We start from the raw sequence: 19,913 nt of genomic DNA on the forward strand, positions 1-19,913 counted from the left end.
TTTTAAATAGGGTCTTCAAGCAAGGATTGATGAGGCAGGTGACATTTGAGCAAAGACATAAAGGAAATAGGGACCCAGCCACGTAGATACGGGAAGAGCATTCCCGAGAAGAGGGAACATGCAGAAGCACATGCTATAAACGACGAGGTCCTACTGTAGAGCATAGGGAACTATGGTCAATACCCTGTGATAAACCATGATGGAAAAGAACATGAAAAAGAGTGTGTGTATACATATATATATATATATACACAGCTGAGTCACTTTTCTGTATAGCAGAAATTAAACATAACATTGTAAATTAACTATATTTCAATAAAATGAAGAAGCATGTTCAAAGGAGAACAAGGCCTGAGTAACCTGAATGAAGACAGCAAAGGAGAGAGTAATAGGAGACGAAGTCAGGGAACTAAAGGGTGGGGACACGTGGAGCAGGGTCCTAAAATTTGGGTGACCATATACAATGTATTATCCAAGTTGGGACATTTTTAGAGTGAAAGGTGGGAGGTATTAGTAGGTACTGGGAAGTGTGTGAAAGTGTTAGTCGCTCAGTCGTGTCCGACTCTTTGCAACCCCATGGGCTGTCGCCCACCAGGCTCCTCTGTCCATGGGATCTTCCAGGTAAGAATACTGTAGTGGGTTGCCATTTCCTTCTCCAGGGGATCTTCCTGACCCAGGCATCAAGCCTGGGTCTCCGGCACTGCAGGCAGATTCTTTACTTTCTGAGCCACCAGAGAGGTCCATTAATAGGTATTACACTGGGTCTATAGATAGAAGCTGCAAGTGTCCTGGGAAAACTGGGTCGTGAGATCATCCTACTTATAGACTACTGTAAAGACTTTAGCTTTTAAGAACTCTGACTGAGATGGAAATCTACAGAAAGATTTTGAGCAGTAACAAGTTATGATCTCATTTAGATAACTCATATTGCCCTGCTAAGAACAGACTGAAGGAAAGCAGGAGCAGGATTAAGGAGGGGGGACCAGTTAGGAAGCTAACAGAAGCTAAATTCTAGGTCTTAAAACTCAGCATTCAAAAAACTAAGACCACCGCATCCAGTCCCATCACTTCATGGCAAATAGATGGGGAAACAATGAAAACAGTGAGAATCTTTATTTTCTTGGGGCTCCAGAATCATGGCAGATGGTGACTGCAGACATGAAATTAAAAGATGCTTGCTTTTTGGAAGAAAAGCTATGACGAACATAGACAGCATATTAATAAGTAGAGACATTACTTTGCCAACAAAGGTCTGAATCATTAAAGCTATGGTTTTTCCAGTAATCATGTATGGATGTGAGAGTTGGACCATAAAGAAAGCTGAGTGCCGAAGAATTGATGCTTTTGAACTGTGGTGTTGGAGAAGACTCCTGAGAGTCCCTTGGACTGCAAGGAGATCAAACTAATCAATCCTAAAGGTAATCAGTCCTGAATATTCATTGGAATGACTTGATGCTGAAGCTGAAGCTCCAATACTTTGGCCACCTGATGCGAAGAACTGACTCATTGGAAGGGACCCTGATGCTGGGAAAGATTGAAGGCAGGAGGAGAAGGGGATGACAGAGGATGAGATGTTTGGATGGCATCACTGACTGGATGGACATGAGACTCCTGAGCAAGCTCCGGGAGTTGGTAAAAGACAGAGAAGTCTGGCATGCTGCAGTCCATGGGGTTCCAGACAGTCAGACATGACTGAGCGACTAAACTGAACTGAACTGTGTAGGGAGTTCTGACCATCATAATAATTAGGCAAGAAGAAGAAATAAAAAGTAACCAAATTGAGAAGAACAAAATGAAGCTACAGTAATGAAAACACTGTGGTGCTGGCAGAAAGACAGATATACAGACCAATGAAACAGAATAGGAAAAGCAGATTTGGGACGGAAGTGGGAGAGAGTAAGAGTACAAAGTAAACTGGGGTGTGTTAAGTGTAAGATTCCCATTAGACATCTGTGAGGACAGTGAATTGGTGTGTGAACCTGAAGTTAAGCTCTCTCTGTGTTTGGTGGTCATTAATATAGAAGTGACATTTAAAACTGTAAGACTGATTTTTTAGAAAAGGAAGAAGACCAAAGACTAAGTTCTGGGCACTCTGATGGTTAGCAGTAGAGGAGACGAGAAAGGACCAGTGAAGGAAATTGTGAAGGGACAGTCAAAAAAGCAAGAGGAAAACCAAGCAAATGTGATATCCGGAAAACATTTCAAGGAAAGAGAAATCAGTTTGTCTGATCGCTTGAGAGGGGCGATAAGATGAAGACTATGAATTGACCATTCAGTTCAGAAACATATAGGCCACTGGGGACCTTGAAGGTTGCTCTGGTGAAGAGGTGGGGGCTAAAACTTAATTGTAATGGGCTCAAGAGAAAACTGGAAAGAAAAACCTGGAGGTAGCAAATATAGAGCTATCTGTATCTATTGAGAAGTTATGCTGTAAAGGGATAGGGAGAGATGGGGCAGTAGTTAAAGGCAGAAGTGGGGTCAAGGGAGAGCTTTTTCAGTATTGTAGAAATAATATGTTTGCATGAAAGTGAAAGTGAAGTCACTCAGTCGTGTCCGACTCTTTGTGACCCCATGGACTGGAGCCTACAGGGCTTCTCCGTCCACAGGATTCTCCAGGCAAGAATACTGGAGTGGGTTACCATTTCCTTCTCCAGGAGATCTTCCTGACCCAGGGATCGAGCCCGGGTCTGCCACACTGGAGGCAGATGCTTTAACCTCTGAGCCACCAGGGAAGCCCCAATATGTTTGCATGCTGAATGATAAAGATCCAGTAGAGAGAGAAAAGATTGATAGATCAATCATAGAGCAGACAGGATAATTAATTGCTGGAGCAATGTCCTTGAGTAGGTAAGGAGGGGATGTGGGCACCAAGTACAGAAACACACACATACAGAGGGAGAGAGAGAGAATTCTCTGCTAGGAGCAGAGACCATTAATCTCAAATAATAGGAGAAAAGACAGAGTGTATGGATACAAATGCAGTTAGATTGGTAGATTAAGACGATACGTGCTTAAGTGAAATAGGAAGAAAAGGCACAGCTGAGGGTGAGCACGGGGGAGGAGACATTAGAGTCCTGAAGACAAAGGTCACTAAGGATAAAGAATGGACCAGGGCAGTGGAGCATGACTGTCAGTCAGCATTGAAGTTCCTCTTGATGACTAATGATTAATTTTAAATGAAACCAGTCAGCATGTTTGCATATTTCCCCGCCCCCCCCCCCCCCCCCAGCGCTATCTAGCTGTGCAGGTGCTGGTGGAAGGAGGAGGGGGGCTGGATTTAACCAGCGCTGCAGTTTGCCCAGGAGAGTAAGGTGGATTAAGAAAGGCGCAGGGAAGTTGATTATAATGATTAACTATTGGGTACAGTGAGATGTGAGATAGAGGAAAACATCTAAGTTGGCTAGGTAGGGGGCTAAATACATGCATTATCTCATGTACTCCTCAGAGTCACCCCATGGAACTGCTTGGCCTCCTTCAGAGATGAAGAGGCTGAGATTTAGGAGGATTCAAGAATATCAGAGATATCAAGCATATCTCAGAGATACTGCGGGTCCAGTTCCAGACCACCATCATATCACAATAAAGTGAGCCACAAGAATCTTTTGGTTTTCCAGTGCACATAAAAATTATGTTTACACCACACCACAGTCTGTTAAGTGTGTAATAGCATGGTGTCTTAAAAAAAAAGTTCAAACCTTAATTTAAAAATACTTTATTGCTAAAAAATGCTAACCATCACATGAAAATGGAAGGTTGCACAAAACTTTGTTAAAATAAAAAATGCAGTATCAGTGAAGCACAATAAAGCAAAGCACAATAAAATGAGGTGTGCCTGTATAACTTGCTCAAGGCTACCCAAGCAATAAACGACAGACCCTGCACTAGGCCCAAGGACACTGGTCTCCAAAGATGCACTTAACCTTCCTACTATGTGCTTCAACTGGCGTATTAGCTGGTACTTTTAAATTGATGAATAAACAGAAAGGAAACTAACTTTGTCCACTATATTTTTGTTAACAATTTTTAAATTTGTGTTAATTTTAAGATTTTTGGTGTACAGAAAATTTTTAAAGTTTATAGCAAAATCTGTTTACCTTCTCTTTAATTCCCTGTCCATCCTGAGATTAAACAATCACCATATTTTCTTTCAGCTTATTTATTACCTTTGAATCTTTAATCCATTAAGAATTTTGTGTGTGTGTGTGTGTGTAATAAAGTTTTATTAAAGTATAAAAGAGATAGAGAAAGCTTCTGACATAGGCATCAGAAGGGGGTAGAAAGAGTACCCACTTGTTAGTGTTAGCAATAAAGTTATATACACTCCAGTAAATCCAAAGAATGTCTGAAGGTTGTAAAGACCTCACCAGACCTACTCCCATAATTTACATTTTAAGATAACAGAATTAGCCAGAAGGTTGAATCCAGAGACCGTCCTCAGGCATAACACATTGTTGTTATATAATCCTAAGGAATGTAGAGAAGGAAAAAAGTTTGTCCTTTCTCCCTCCTTGAGAATTCCAGACCCCTCTCTCCTTGGAGACCCCTAGACTTCTTATCAACCTGCCTAGGAAATGACTCTCATTCCCCCCTTTTCTTTTAGGAGAATTATGTTGCCTAAGGAAAAGGGGCGTCGTTCTGGTTCCATAACTGCTTCCGAGCTGAGAAGGGGCATTGTCCCTAAATTGGGGAGGCAACAAATTCTCCTAATCCTCATATTGAGGATATCTGATCCAGGGGCCCCAAATAGTAGTTGGAGGAAGGTGTCGTAGTAGCAGGAGTTTGAGCAACCATTTGTAACTTAAAAGCTTTCATGCGGCTAGAAACAAATCCAGTTATACAATACAGATGTAAGGCAACATAGTCATTAAAACAAGTTAAAATCAAAATTAAAAGTCACATTAAGTCCATAGTTAAAGTTCAACAGACTGCACCAGTCCATTTTAGGTTTGGTAGATGTCATCAGATGAAGAAGAGGCATCACATGTGATTGTTGTCGAAGGTATTCACAGACTTGGAGAAAGTCCTTTTTTTGAAGTGGAGATGTCCACCACGGGAAGCCTTCCACTGATGAAGAGAATCTTTATAACCTCCTTAGCCTGTTCACTACGACAGAGAAAAGCCTCAATCCATCCAGTAAAAGTATCTACCCAAACTTGTAAGCAAGAATATCCATTAGCTTTCAGCATATGAGTAAAATCAATTTCCCAGTCTTCTCCAGGATACTTCCCACTTCGTTGTAATCCAGATTTTGCTTCCAAATCAGCAGTCACCATGGCATAACCTGCTTTGCGCTTTCCATCCCGAACAAAAGAACTGCCATCGTGTCCATGCAGTATCGCATAGGAAGACCAGGTGTGTCTTCTTTAAGCCCTTGGGATCGAATCTATCCCAGTTTTTCAAGATACAGTTCAAAGGAGTGAGGCTGAAATTGTTAGCTCCCATCTTGTCCTGAAGGATCCCGGACCAGCCCCCAAGATGAAAGGTTGTTGTTGAATCATGACGCCGGGATTCTTGGCCCCCAGAGGAGAAGAATTCAATCCGGGGCCAGAGACGAGGCTTGATCACTCAGAGCTTTTGTGTAATAAAGTTTTATTAAAGTATAAAGGAGATAGAGAAAGCTTCTGACATAGGCATCAGAAGGGGGTAGAAAGAGTACCCCTAATCCATTAAGAATTAATTTGGTATGTGTTTTATGATAAGATGCTGTTTTTTCCCCAGCTTGTCTGTTGTCCCAGAACTAGTTTTGAATAGTTTATCTTTTTCTTGATAATTGGTAATGTACTTTATCATATGTTATAATTTTATAAACATTTGGGTCTGTTTCTGGCCTTCCTATTTATCTTTGTATTTTGAAATCTGAAGAATGTTTTACCTTACAACTCTTCTTTCCCCAAAATTTCTTAGTCTTGCCTATTATTCTTTCAGATGCCCTTTAAAATTATTTTTTGAGTTCCTAAAATATGTCACTGAAATATTAATTTTAGTGAGTTGATTTGGTAAGAACGGTAGGTCCACAGCATTCATTTTACACACAGCATGTCTCTACTCAACTCTTAATAAAATGGAATAATTTTTTCACTTAGACTTTATATGTTTGTTTAGAGATTATTTGTAAGTATTTTTTGTTTTTATGACTATTAAGAATGGAATCTGTTCTTTTCTAGTATATTTTCTAGCTGATTATTTCTAGTACATAAATAGTTACTGATTTTGGAACACTTCTTATATGCCTCCACTTAAGCTGAAACTCCTAAACATTAGAATTTTTAGTTAATTCTCTTGGATTTTAAAAATAAAATAGAATATGATTTTAGAATCCTTGTAATATTGATAATTTTGCCTATTTTATAATAGTTTTATTTTTACCTATATTTTATACTATGACTATAGTTACTAAAACCCAAAAATGTTGAAAAGGTGCTAAAACACATATCCATAAAATTACTGTTAATGGGATGCCTCCAATATTTCATTCTAACATACAGTGTAATACTGGCTGTCAGTCTGAGACTGATATTCATAAGCCAGTTCAGGTCATTGCCTTGTAGGCCTAATTTTAAAAGTTGTTTTTTAAAATCAGGAATACATCTATTTTGGCATGTATTGATCTATTTGGGCTTTGAACTACCAAAGAGAAAATGCATTTGTGTACTCATTGCTTTTTTTTTTTTTTTTCAAGGCACATTTAATTTAATATCAAAAGTGCAATACAAAAGGCCCAAATACAATGAAGGAACACATTCCCCCATTAACACCAACGACAATGCTCTTTCAACATGTGCCTGTTGAATGGAATGGGGATTTAATCAATTTCACTACTGAAAAAAATAACGCAGTGAGTCTCATCACAGCCAATATCCTTATACAGTCTAGTTGTGAAATGAATGTTTATAACGCTTCAAACAGTTTAAAACCTGAAGTTTGACACCACACCTTCATGTTTGTACAGTCCTCGGTAAGATTATCTACAGTATTAGCAACCATTCAAAGAACAAATCATTGAGTAAAACCACACTGATTTAAGGCTCAATCAAGTAATATAGAGCCCCAAACGAAATGGTTAAATAGATGAACTACTTGTACTGACATCTATTATTTGATTCACTCATGACTATTAAGTTGGTTCTTAGCAAATAAACCCTTTAAAGGCAAAATTCACCTCATTTGAGTGTGACCCAGAAGTTCAACAACAATCACGAAGTCCACGGTCTTATTGGCAAAACTGATATACAGTGTCTCTAAGTCACTATGCTCAAGGTTAAGAGCGATGCATATTCCATCTTTACATTTACTGGAATTTTACATGTTCAATTCATGGTTTTAAATCTCTAGGTTTTCATTCCTCCAAACTGTCTGAAGACACAGTGTGCCACAGACTTAAGACTTCTGTTTCTCCCTCTATTTTCTTCAAACAGAAACATTTCTCAAGTGTCTACATGTTCTAGAAGGGGAATTTTTCGGAGGTGGCCACTTCTTCGGAATAGTCCGACGCCATCAGGCCTCTGAAGCAAGGGGAAGGGGAAGAGAAAAAAGCTGAAACACAAGGTTCATCTGGTAAGTTTTACATTAACCTTTACAAGCTGGATAGTATAAGAATGTGGCTTTTGGGCTCAAAAAGTCTGAGTCTTGGTGTGGAAACGAGTACGTGGCTGTCCCACCACAGCTTTCTCGCAGTGGGACTGTCAGGGAAGTCTTGACTGGGGAGTATGATTTGTTTACCTATCAGGCGTAAACTTCCAGGCACTCAGTTCATTTTGGGCTTGTTCCAGTTTGTCTTTAGTCTGTTCCAGTTCACTTTTCATTTTTAGGAATAACAAGTTGATCGCTGGGTCCACCATTGTTGATCTCAGTTGTGCAACGCTAGGCTGCTGGACTTGCTTGAGGTACTGGATCTGAGTAGTACACTCTTGCATTTCTTGCTCCTTGGTTGCTAGTCGCATTACAAGAATGTTTTCCCTGCGTGCAGATTCTTGCTGCTGCTGCTTTAGTTTTTCTTCAGATTCCCTTAAGCCAGTTACATCATTAGAGTTGAGATCTGTGTACTTGCCCTCCAAAGCTTGCACATATGCTTCATACTGTTTCCACCTTAGAATTAATTCATCTCGTGCCATAACTTTGAAGTCTGTTTCACTCAGTCGAACCTTTTTGGGAAGAGGTTCTTCGTTGGTCATCTTGAATCCTCTCCAAACGGAGGCCGCGCCGGCGCCCGCCCAGTCACATAGGCCGACCCCGCGCTGTCCTCTCGCCGCCCAGGGCGCCCGACCGCGCCGCCGCCGCCGGCCCCCGCGCTCCTCCTCCGCGCCGCAACCCCGGCGCTCCCCTTTATTTGCGGGTCTCGCTGCCACAAAATGGCCTCATTGCTTTTTTATAAATAGATTTTTAAAAGTCATGTTTTTACAGTTATAAAATATAATTATAAAGCACCCATATAATCTGCATATAATCATTGCAGTAAAAGGCAATGATCATATCCTTCATTTTTACATTAAAAAAAAAGCTTTAAGAGCATTTTATACTTCAGCATTTAAAAATTTAAATGTCTATGTTTCAAACAACATTTTCACCAAGCTAGCATTACAAAGTATTTTAATTGAAAGGAGTATCATCAAATGCCTGTTACATGCAAGAAAGCACCACAGTAAGAATAAAAAGATAAGCAAGGTGAGGTCCCTGGCCTCCCAGAGGCTTATAGACGTGGGGAAGGGGAAGGGTGTGGGCAACTAGACAAGAACCCAACAGAGGCAAGGTATAAAAACAAGTACCAGAAGAGCACAGAGGAGTGAACAGCCATTGCTGGTGGGAAGTTGAAGGAGCATTTCCTGGAAGGCAGCAGGACCTGCTCTTTGCATGACAGGCAGCTAGTATCCAGCAGGGTAGGTAGAAAGGTGATTCAGTGCTGGGTAGATGAAGCTGTGTACCTGAGTCCCCAGTGAGAAAGTGTAAACTATCTCAAGAATCTAGTGGGTTTTAAGGTAACCCTCAAAAGTGGGATCAGTGTGTCAGTAGGGATATAAATATGTGTTAGAAATACGGTAATATAAAGAAAAACTTCTGAGATAATCTGAAAAGCTCAAGATAAGGGTCTTGAAGCAATAAGGATTATTTACCAAGATGTTTCATCAAAGGTTCCTTTGAAACATATTTAGATAGTGAACATTTATATTTGGGGATAATTTTAGGAGATGATGCCAACGAGCAGCATATTAAAACCAGTGGCTGCCTGTACTGTAAGCAAGGACTGGAAAACTGGAAAACTGGTGTTAAAGGGTCACCAGCTTGTCTCTTGCTGCTCCGAAAGGAGCTGCTCCTGGTGAGAGCATGGGGCCCAGGTCTTCGGGAGGAACTGTTCGCTATGTTATCATCTCAGCATGCCTCAAATGTGGTGAGACACAGAGCTGACATTTATCTTCTGAGCTTATGTCAATACATTATCCCATTTGTGGCTTTTACCTTGCTCATTCCTGGAACTGAGATTCCGCTATTGCTGACCAGATGCACCCGTGGTTAAAGAAACTACAACTGCGTATTGTATTTAGGGAGGTATGTATTAAAGGAAAGAACTGGTTTAAAAGGGTCTCCAGATTGTTAGCTTGGATAGTCTTCTGTGGTGCTGATTTCTCTTGGCTATGGGGCACACAAACCACCTCTACCAATCTAACTAGTTTGTGGTTTTCCTGATTTTCTTTTTACAAAAAAAAAAAGAAAAAAAAGGCCCTTTAAGCCAGTCTTAGGGAACAGAAAGCTTAGTCAAGTGCTCACAAAGAGCACAACAAATGTGAATCATTCGATAGCCTGTGAGCCATAGCTGCTGACATGGTAGCCAGGAGCTGCCTTGTTTCCTTCTTAAATGCTGACAGGCCAGAGAGCCAGGCTGTCTGATCTCTTGATGCATTTCACTTGTAAATGCTATTAGTATCTGCCATCAATTCTTCTCAAAGGAGTGTATAAAATTTGCTGGGTAGGAATACTGCATATAATTGGTCATTTTGAATGAGCTGGTTTACTTATACACATACACACACACACATACACACAAGCCTGATTCAATGAATTTTTTAAAATTTGGATAGTCTTTGTATTTGGAAATGAGTTTAATCTTTATATATGAGTTTTCCAGTCCTTGACCAACACGTTTTCTAAAAATCCAACAAACCCAATTCATCGAATTAATTAGGAAAAGTCTCTAGAAATGGTTTGTTTTAAAAAATAAGGAGTTATCTGTAAGTCTGGTCCAGAGTTTGTCATATAGCAAGCATTTCTTAATAGCAAGGTCCATTTTAGTGTTTTTCCTCCTAGTCAGTCCTTTTCATCAGGAACAGCTTTAGTTTCTTCACAGGCTTATGGATGTTTTTCAATTCACCAAATAGGATGGGAATTTTATTAGAATGAAGTTATTATAACTTTGGGATGTTCTTCTTTCTCCACTGAACCTTTTGTTTTTTTCCCGTATCTGAACCTGAAAATAAGATAAATGCTAAAGAAAATTAAACGAAAAAACATGCCAGATTGACACAGAAAAACATTTCTCTAGTCAGTGAACAAGTAATTACTTTAAAAAGAACCTCATGAGGATAGCTAGCACTAGTATTCACGATTGTATAGTTTTCACTGAGGAAAGAAGAGAGTGGTAAGCATGAAGTTCTTGGTAAGTTAAAGTTGATATTGAAGTAGTTTTATCATTAGGAGAAACAACCTATCAAAACTGGGCATCTTTTGCTATGTACATCCAGTCTGGATCACAATCCATTCACATATGGATTTATTTTTATCATGGCTATGCACTAAAAACACATTATCTTATATAATATCACAAAAGCCATATGAACTATTCCCACATAACAGCTGGGAATACTGAGGTCTAGTGAAAACTAAAGCAAATTGCCCACGTTTGCAGTAGATTTGGGTTTTGAAGCCAGGCAGTTTCACTCTAGGATCTAAACTTCTCTTGGACTTCCCTGGTGGCCCAGTGGTTGAGAATCCGCCTGCCAATTCAGGGGGCATGGATTCAACCCCTGGCTGGGGAAGCTCCCACGTGCTGCGGGGCCAGTACGTTCTAGAGCCACAACTGCTGAGCCAGCACTCTGGAGCCTGCGAGCCCCAGTTACTGAAGCCCGTGGGCCTAGAGCCGTGCTCTGCAACGAGAGAAGCCACTACAATGAGAAACCGGCACGCCGCAGTGAAGAGCAGCCATTGCCTGCCACATCTAGAGAAACCCTGCAGCAACGAAGACCCAGTGCAGACAAAGATAAATAAACCTTAAACTTCCACTACCATACCACTGATCTTTTAAATGTTTGCCCGTCTGTGTTGTCATAGAAAGATATTTGATTTTTGTCCCTGGTTTCTGAATAGAGCTCCTAAATCCCTTGCAATTTTCTGAGTGACAAAGGTAACAGGAGTGTCTTGCCTCTTATTCTGATAAGGTGACTCTTGGTGAGTCCCTAGATAGCTTCACAATGGAGGCTGGTTTCCAGAAAGATCGAGCCTTGACTAGAAGCCTGGAACTTTCCGCCCACACCCCAGCCCCCAGAGAAGGGAGAAGGGCTGAGGTTAAATCAATATTGATCATGCCTATGTGGTGAAAAACCTCCATAAAATCTCCTAAACGTTTACTGGGGTCTGGAGAGCTTCTGAATTGGCAAACACATCCACGTGCCGGGATGGTGATGCTCCCCAACTCCACAGGACAGAGACTCCTGTGCGCTGGACACTTCTGGACCTCACGTTTCCCTCCGGCTGTTCATTTGTGTTGTTTATAACAAATGAGTAAGTAAAATGTTTTCCTGAGTTCTGTGCATCATTCTAGCAAATTCCTGAACGTGAGGAGGGGGGTTGTGGAAACGCCAGACTTTGTAGTCAAGTTGGACATGCTGGAGCTCAGGGCAGGCTGCCCCCAAACATGCCACAATGACATATTGATTATTTTGCATTTTGATTTTGTTTTTGCTTTTGGTCACGCAGCAGGTGGGATCTTAGTTTCCCAACCAGGGACTGAACCTGCGCCCTCAGCAATGAAGGCACTGAATCCTAACCACTGGACTGCTAGGGAAGTCCCCATTATGATTATTTTGAATTCAAGTTGCTTGTGAAGGAGCTGATGCAGAAGGAAGCTCTGGCCTCCTCTGTGCCCCTGAAAGCAGGCAATAAATCCCTCTTGGAAAATGCCCACTCCCCACATATGAGACACACTTATTACCAGAGATAGAGAATTCAGGGCAGGACCAAAAAATCTGTATAAATAAGCCTTGCTGCCTCTTTACTAGTTTACTACCCAGGCCCACACTTCATTTAAATTCCTTACTAATTAAGTACCCAAGTTCATGTCTTCGATAAACTCCGGAAGATGGTGAGGGACAGGGAAGCCTGGCTTGCTGCCATCCATGGGGTCGCAGAGTCTGACACTACTTGCCAACTGAACGATAACAATTAAGTACTCAAACCTAAATTTCTTTGTCCTATCAATTCCTCTCAGTTTTATTGTTTCTTTGTCTAAAAAGTGTAAAAGCTGCCTGCTTTGGCCATGTCTGCAGTCCTCTTTCTGAGAAATCTCTGTATGCATGTATTAAAATGTGTTTTTCTCTCCTGACTTGACTTGTGTCAATTTTATTATTAGTTCAGCCACAAGAACTTAAAGGGGTAAGGGAGTAAATTTCCCCCTCCCCAAGAGCCAGAAATGTGGATAACCTTGGGGACCCATTACTTGTGACTGGCAGCTGAAGAGTAAGCTGTCTTAGGGGACTGAGCCTTTAACCTGTAGGGTCTGATGCTAGTTCTGGGTAATTAGTGTCATAACTGGATGATATTATAGGACACTTCTTTGGTGTCAGAATTGGTTGATACCAGGAAGAAAACTCTCACACAATCTCATAGGCCAAAAAATGATATTGCATTAAAAATTCTTTTTGATAATGTGGACAGGTATTTCCTTTTCATAAATATATTTGCCCCTGAAATGTTCTTTTCTATAAACTGCTTGTTCATGACTTTTACCGGTTTGCTTTCTGAGTTGTGGGTCTTTTTCCCACTGATCGCTAAGAGCTGCTTGTATCTTAAGTTTATTAACTCTGTCTATCTCATATCTTGAGTTTATTAACTCTGTCTAGTGTGTTGCAAATATTTCCCCCCTGGTTTGCCGACCTTTGTTCTAATTTATGGTTTCACTTTTGCCCTACTGACAATATCTAAACTTGCTTAATCCAATATGTCCATCTTTTCCTTTACGGCATTTTGTTTTTCATATCACGCTCAGAAAGGCCTTCTTTAATGTTATAAAATATTTATGTTTTCTTCTGGTACATTTATGACTTTATATTTTTAGGTCTCAATTTTTAATCTTTCTGGAATTTATCATGATATATTTTGAAGTAGCATTTCAGCTTTTTTATGTAGCCAAAATGGCTAGTTGAATATTCTACCACTTTTTACTGAATAATCTAACTTTTCCCCACTGATTTTGAAGTGCTCCTTGTTATCTCACACTGAATTCTCTTATTTTATTCAGTTTAATTTTGAACCCTATCTCATTCCAGTGATTTATTTTTCTATATTGTTATCATACTGTTTGAATTGCCATTGCTTAATAATATGCTTTATTATCTGATAGTGCTACTCTCCACTTATTATTCTTCCATTTCAGAACCTTCCTATTTATCCTATCATGTTCATTCTTTTTTTATACATGTAATTTTTTAAAGTTTCACTTACCCTTTCACTTTCTGCATCTGCTCTAGGGTCTCTGGTAGAGTCCTTCCAAAACTTTCAGGGAAAAAAAGAGTGATGATTCCGATCAGGACAGTCAGGCTACCCATGAGGATGTAGGGCAGAACTCTGTTGTAAGCACCTGTAAGACATAGGACGTAAGGACATCAGTTAGATATAGGGACTCTCCAGATGCTCTTGAGAATCACTTTGTAATGGTGGCACACAGTTTTAAATCTGAATACTTACAGAAGAAGTGTACAAAATACACAGTTTCTGTTTGGAAGATGTCATTGCCTCTGAATTTCCATAATTATTCACCCTTGATCTTGCATTATCAAAAAGTCTTTCATGTCAACTGGTATTCTCTAAGCTGCTACTTAATCAGGTGTGATAGATGTTCTTTTGATAGAAATCTTTGCCTACCAAAGTTCTCTTAAGGTAAAAGTCACTGGAGATGGGGGATGGGAGGACACCACAGGGAAAGAGGTGGACCAGGATGTTGCAGGGACAGGTCCTGGCTGTGATGACTGATATGACCTTTGCACTTGCCCAGACCAGTAGGCTGCTGTAGAAAGCTAGGTCCACAGAGCTGTGAGACTCTCAAAGAAAATCTAAGTAATATATTCAATCCAATTTAAATCAATAAATGTCAGGCACTGTGGTTTCTTTCTGAAGCATTTATATGTCTTGGTTTTACATGTAACTGGAAGAACCACTCCACCTCTTCTTTATCTGGTGTTACTCGGACAGGAGAATAATAGATCTTCATCTTGCTTCCCTTCGACATACAGAGATTACAGAGGAATAACACAACCAAGAATTTTATTTGACAAAAAATGTATAAATCTTGAAGCTTCTCCAAGGCCTCTGTTGTCAGCAACAGGAGCTGCTACTGTGGAATGGAAAGCTCTTTCTCAGACTCCTGCATTTCTAATGTAAATGGTCCACCATTAGACCACATGAGCATGGTTTGAAAGTATAGGGAAGATGAAAAGACACCATTCTACATAATAATGGACTTTCTCAGGTGTTCAGGGCAGCTGTGTGGAAAATGTCTGTCTTTCTCTGTAAGGTTTGAGAGTGTACGTTATCTGAAAATTCACATACGTCTTTGGGGATGTATGTGTGTGTGTTTGAACCAGTGGGTAACCAATGAATAACTAGGAAGAATAAGGAACTGTGTCTCCACCTCTCACCAGTGAAGTTCTTATGAGGTTTAGGCTTCGAGTGCTAGATCCTACATACATGGAACATCTCATGAAAGCCCTTCTGATGAGTAAATATGATCACATAAAAGCTAAAGTTCCTACACTGCAAAAAAAGTCATGAAGTCAAAATGGAAATGATAAACTAGGAAAAAATATTTACAATATATATACAGAGGGCTAATTTTTTCAATTACAAAGAGCTCCCCCCCTCAAAATATAAAGTTGAATAAACCATTAGAAAGATGGGAAAAGACATGGACAGTCAGATATCTTAAAAATAAATAGAATGTCAATAAATACACAAAAAAAGTTCAACCTCATTCATAGTTGAGAAAGAAATGAAAGTAACAATGATATCCATTTTTCACACAACAGATTATCACTGAGTAAAAAATTGGATGATTCGCATTGTTGGTGAGGATGTGGAGAAACAGACACTCTCATATATTGATAGTGGGATTGTAAACTGGTATAGTATTCAGAAATCAATTTGGAAATATCTATGAAATTTTTAAATTGTTCCAGCAATCCATTGATCCATATATACAAAGGCTGTGGGGGTGTAGGGGAATGTTCACTGTAATGTTATTTGCAATAACAAAAACTTGGAAATGGTCTAAATATTCATCCATGAACCTAATTAAATAAATTATGTGTACACATATATTAGAAGTCTATGTACTAACTAAATAGAAGAGAAAAGAACTACATACATACCAATTAGACCACATGAGCATGGTATGAAAGTATAGGGAAGATGAAAACTATATATATACCAACCAGGAAAGATATTCTGATACAGTGTTAAGTTTAAAAAAGGTCATGAAACAATATTTATGATATAATTTTGTGTATTTAAAAATGTGTGTGTGTGTGTTGTACAAAACGAAATGTCTGGAGGGCTACTCACCAAATGTTAGTGTTAGGTCCTCTGAGGGCTGTGATTTGAGGAACTGAGAGAGTACAGGTGACCTTGTACTTTTTCCAGTACTTTCTGTGCTGTTTGCATTTTTCACAACAGAAAGTCTATTACTTATAGATATATTTTTAAAAAAGGATAGACTGATAAGATGCATCTCACCTAGGTAAACAAAGTAGGGAGCAATGATGCTGCCCACCCTGGAGGCCATGGAGCCGACCCCCACTGCCATGTTCCTGACCAGGGTTGGGTAGAGCTCTGCAGTGAACACATACAGCATGGCAAAGGCAGAAGTGATCCCAAATTTTCCCAACATGGCCAGACCAATGGACAAGAAGTTGTAACCTGGAAAAGAGACCCAGTGTAAACAGAGGTACTTTTAGAAACAATACTTTCTTAACAGTTGCTTGTTTTGTCCTTATTGCTTATATAGGAATGTCTTATAATGTGTTTCATATATAAATATTTTCTAATATAAAGATATTTCCCAAATTACACTTCTTCTTCAAAGTCTTACTAATTGCACATAGAAAAAGATGGAGAGGGAAGGGTGTTTTGAGTTTCACTACTGTCATTCCAGATCATTTATGCATTCTGTGACCTTATCTACACTTTAATTACAACAGTTTCATAGTCAATTGTTAGCTTGTTAATGCAGTTAAGTTTAATCTTTGAACAGAAGAACCAATCCTTTTATCCTACTTATTATTATTGAGATATATACTTCTATATATAATACTAAATATCAATAATCTGTTGACTTAATGTAACAATATGAGAAACTTGGACATAAGAGGAAAAGAGAAGCATGTATCTTTTCATGTGCTTTCTAACTACTTAAAGAATACAGACCATAAAAATCACTGAATTTATACTGGAACTGGCATGTACTACCAACTCTTAACACTTGTATATATACATCAATCAGAGAGAAGGTTTGAAAGTACCAAGAAATTAGCACTCAGGTTTATGACTCAAAGAAAGGTTTGAGGGATTAGGTGAAAGTTTCTATGAAGGGGATGCACTGGGAGCATTACTCTTCTTCTGGTGGTGATTTCTGACTCTCTGAGGCTAACCCTTCTGTTTGAAGGGACTACTTTTGAACAAAGGAAATCACAGAGTTAGCTCTCTCTTGTGTAACCGACTTATGAATGGTTTATTATGTAAAAGCTACATCAATAGGGAATAGTGACTAATAATTAGGGCTTCTCTAGTAACTCTGATGGTAAAGCATATGCCTGCAATGCAGGAGACCCAGGTTTGATTCCTGGGTCAGGAAGACCCCCCGGAGAAGGGAATGGCTACCCACTCTAGTATTCTTGTCCATTCTTGCCATGGACAGAGGAGCCTGGTGGGCTACAGACTATGGGGTCGCAAAGAATCGGACACAACTGAACGGCTAAACACAGACGCACACATGACTAATAACTAGCCTGGTGAGGTGCGGATCTTTTCCGGTAAGTTGCTAATACTGGATAGCTTCTTACCTGCAGGTACCAACTGAATTAAGAGAAGCACACTTCCTCCAAAGAACAGTACTCCAGCTATGATATAACGTCTGGGTAGGGTTCGAAGTAGCAGCCAGGCTGCAATGTAAGCTGGAACTTCAATCAAGGCAGAGAAGAAACAGTTCAGGTAGGGATCTCCATGTAAATTAGGAGTGTTGAGAGACAGAGCAAAGTAACCCACTGAGGTTAACATCCTGGAAATCAAAAGACAAAAACGACAAAAGGATGGCTTGAGTCACTTTATAATTTCATGATGGATAGGAAGTTGTCCATATCTTGGTATCTTACAAGTAGTGACTAGCTACATAGGGCTATTTAAAAGTAAAAATTAAAATTAAATAAAATTTAAAATTTCATCCCTCACTTTGGCATTAGCCACACTTCAATTCCTTAGTAGCCACGTGGAGCTAGTGGCTACTATAATGGACAACAGAGATATAAAATGTTTTTATCACTGCAGAAAGTTATGTTGGACAGCACTAAGTCTAAATATACAAATATTCAAGTTACCTATCCTAATCTAGCTAATTTCAGGTTTCAGTAGAATAGCTTGTACAATACATTCTTATCTCCTTAGAGATATTATTTGAAGAAAGACTGTCACATCAGTGAACATAAAACCCATATTTCATTCTCCCCACCTCCCCGAAAAAGAAAAAGGTATATAGGTAATACTGTGGGATCCACTTACAGTAAATGCCAATTGACTTAGTAAAACTCACTTTAGGGAAAAAAATGAGTCTCATAATGCTTCAAGGTATCACAGAATGCATATTGCATATCCCGCCATTATAGTTAACTTCCACATAAAAGCTTTTCTGTGGAAAAAACACTAAGTTATATATAACACTAGGCAGACCCCTCTGTGGAGAAATTTGCTTATTATCAACACGACTGAAAAGCAGAGAACATCTGAAAAATATTTTCAGTAACACTGTTGGATCTTTTTACATATACTCTACTACGTTGGATAGCACAAGGGCTAATCCAAAACAAAACAAAAAACGAAACTTTATTCCTCTAGGATCTTAGTGATTTTCACATTTGATAATAAGAGCAGCATGAATAAAACTAATGACTACTTCACTGTTGGCCCAGTAGTGCCCCTTCTCAAGATACAATTGCATCAGTGATACCTGCTGACATGTGAGAACTAAGTAGGTCCATTGTGAGGAAAGCCACGTGTCCAGGACACACTTGCTTAATTTAGGGGCATAAACTCTGTTATTGATGACTTCTAACTGTAATACTGAAAAAAGTGTCAAAGGGAACATTTGAGGTGGCTCTAAAATTAGACTAGCTGCAGTGTGAGCCTGGTAGTTCTGATTACCATTGTTTTTTGTGCTGCCATCTTGGAGTAGCCATGTTCTTTCCTTTCTGTCTTCTTCCTAATTTCTTGGGAGATATATTATTAAACCTTGCCTACAAAGTCAGTGCATTATTTATGTGTCTTAAAAATCACTCAGTAAATTGCTATTAGCAAGTATAAAAAGCTTGTCAAAACTCCAAGTCAGGCCGTGGGGACTCAGCATATTCTAAGCTCACTAATTAATTGCCTGTACAACTTCTAGAAGCAGGAGCTGAGTCAGCATCTCAGCTTCGGGCATCCGGGATACCATTAGTTTTAATCCCAGTAACTTTAGCAGGGGCAGGGGATCCTTTCCATGTGGGTCAAAGTTCCCTTTAAATATTGTTCCCTTTGACATTTTTTTCAGTATCCAGTTCCATAAATTAAGTTGGAAGTGCAAGTCGCTCAGTTGTGTCCAACTCTTTGCCACCCCATGGACTATACAGTCCATGGAATTCTCCAGGGCAGAATACTAGAGTGGGTAGCGTTTCCCTTCTCCAGGGGTTCTTACCAACCCAGGGATCAAACCTAGGTCTCTCGCATTGCAGGCGGATTCTTTATCAGCTGAGCCACAAGGAAAGCTCAAGAATACTGGAGCGGGTAGCTTATCTTCCCGACCCAGGAATTGAACCGGTGTCTCCTGCATTGCAGGCCGAGAGCAATACAGTTTTACCAACTGAGCTATCAGGGAAGTTCTTAAATTAAGTTAAGGGCTTTCCAAATAACTTAGATTCTAAAATTTTAATTTTGCCTCAGGAGGACCCAGGCCTTGACCCTGTCCCTTGAATTAAAGAAAATCAGCTCTCTATTTACATGCTGTATGTCACATTTCCAGATCTCTTATTACTTACCACAGCAGCAAAGACATAATGGTTATTGTAGCAATGTTCCGAGTCCTAAACAGGTCCAAAATGAAAACTTTCTGCTGCTTCAGGGGGAGTTGCTCCTGTTGCTAAAGTAATGTACACAACTATGAGATTAAGAAATGATGAGGAAGTATCTTTGGCTATGACAGTATATTTTTATGCATGTAACTCACTTCACTTTGAACATGCTTAGAAGTCTGGAATTTGCTATATAGTCCATGGAATTCTCCAGGCCAGGATACTGGAGTGGGTAGCCATTCCCTTCTCCAGGGCATCTTCCCAATGCAGGGATCAAACCCAGGTCTCCCACATTGCAGGCAGACACTTTACCCTCTGAGCCACCAGGGAAGCCCTTGCATGCAA

At 39.7% G+C, this 19,913-nt stretch overlaps 2 protein-coding genes across 2 annotated transcripts in view; both read right to left on the reverse strand.

The window, feature by feature from the left end:
* Positions 1 to 6,963: 6,963 nt before the first annotated feature.
* LOC138086404 (pre-mRNA-splicing regulator WTAP-like) lies at positions 6,964 to 8,192 on the reverse strand. The gene is made up of 2 exons (XM_068981192.1): positions 7,720 to 8,192; positions 6,964 to 7,502 (listed from the first exon to the last, which is right to left on the reverse strand). Exons 1-2 carry the CDS (start codon positions 8,169 to 8,171, stop codon positions 7,442 to 7,444), a joined length of 513 nt encoding a protein of 170 aa, XP_068837293.1. The 5' UTR covers positions 8,172 to 8,192; the 3' UTR covers positions 6,964 to 7,441.
* A 2,188-nt stretch (positions 8,193 to 10,380) lies between these two features.
* The window catches only part of SLC22A4 (solute carrier family 22 member 4), a 41,671-nt gene continuing 32,138 nt past the window's right edge, over positions 10,381 to 19,913 (reverse strand). Inside the window, exons 6-10 of the mRNA XM_068980193.1 lie at positions 19,536 to 19,636; positions 17,316 to 17,530; positions 15,991 to 16,173; positions 13,705 to 13,840; positions 10,381 to 10,456 (exon numbers count right to left, since the gene is read on the reverse strand). Of these exons, the coding sequence (XP_068836294.1) occupies positions 10,381 to 10,456; positions 13,705 to 13,840; positions 15,991 to 16,173; positions 17,316 to 17,530; positions 19,536 to 19,636 (711 nt within the window). The remainder of the gene's footprint in view (positions 10,457 to 13,704; positions 13,841 to 15,990; positions 16,174 to 17,315; positions 17,531 to 19,535; positions 19,637 to 19,913) is intronic.

The sequence above is a fragment of the Capricornis sumatraensis genome, chromosome 9 (assembly GCF_032405125.1).
Source record: "Capricornis sumatraensis isolate serow.1 chromosome 9, serow.2, whole genome shotgun sequence".
Taxonomy (NCBI): Eukaryota; Metazoa; Chordata; class Mammalia; order Artiodactyla; family Bovidae; genus Capricornis; species Capricornis sumatraensis.

What these genes read in the sequence shown, in the direction of transcription:
- LOC138086404 (XM_068981192.1), bottom strand. Translation starts at nt 8,171, where the DNA reads ATGACCAACGAAGAACCTCTTCCCAAAAAGGTTCGACTGAGTGAAACA. An exon ending in TGGAAGTTTACGCCTGATAG is followed by an intron (nt 7,503 to 7,719) that starts GTAAACAAATCA and finishes CCCTTGCTTCAG; the next exon opens with AGGCCTGATGGCGTCGGACT.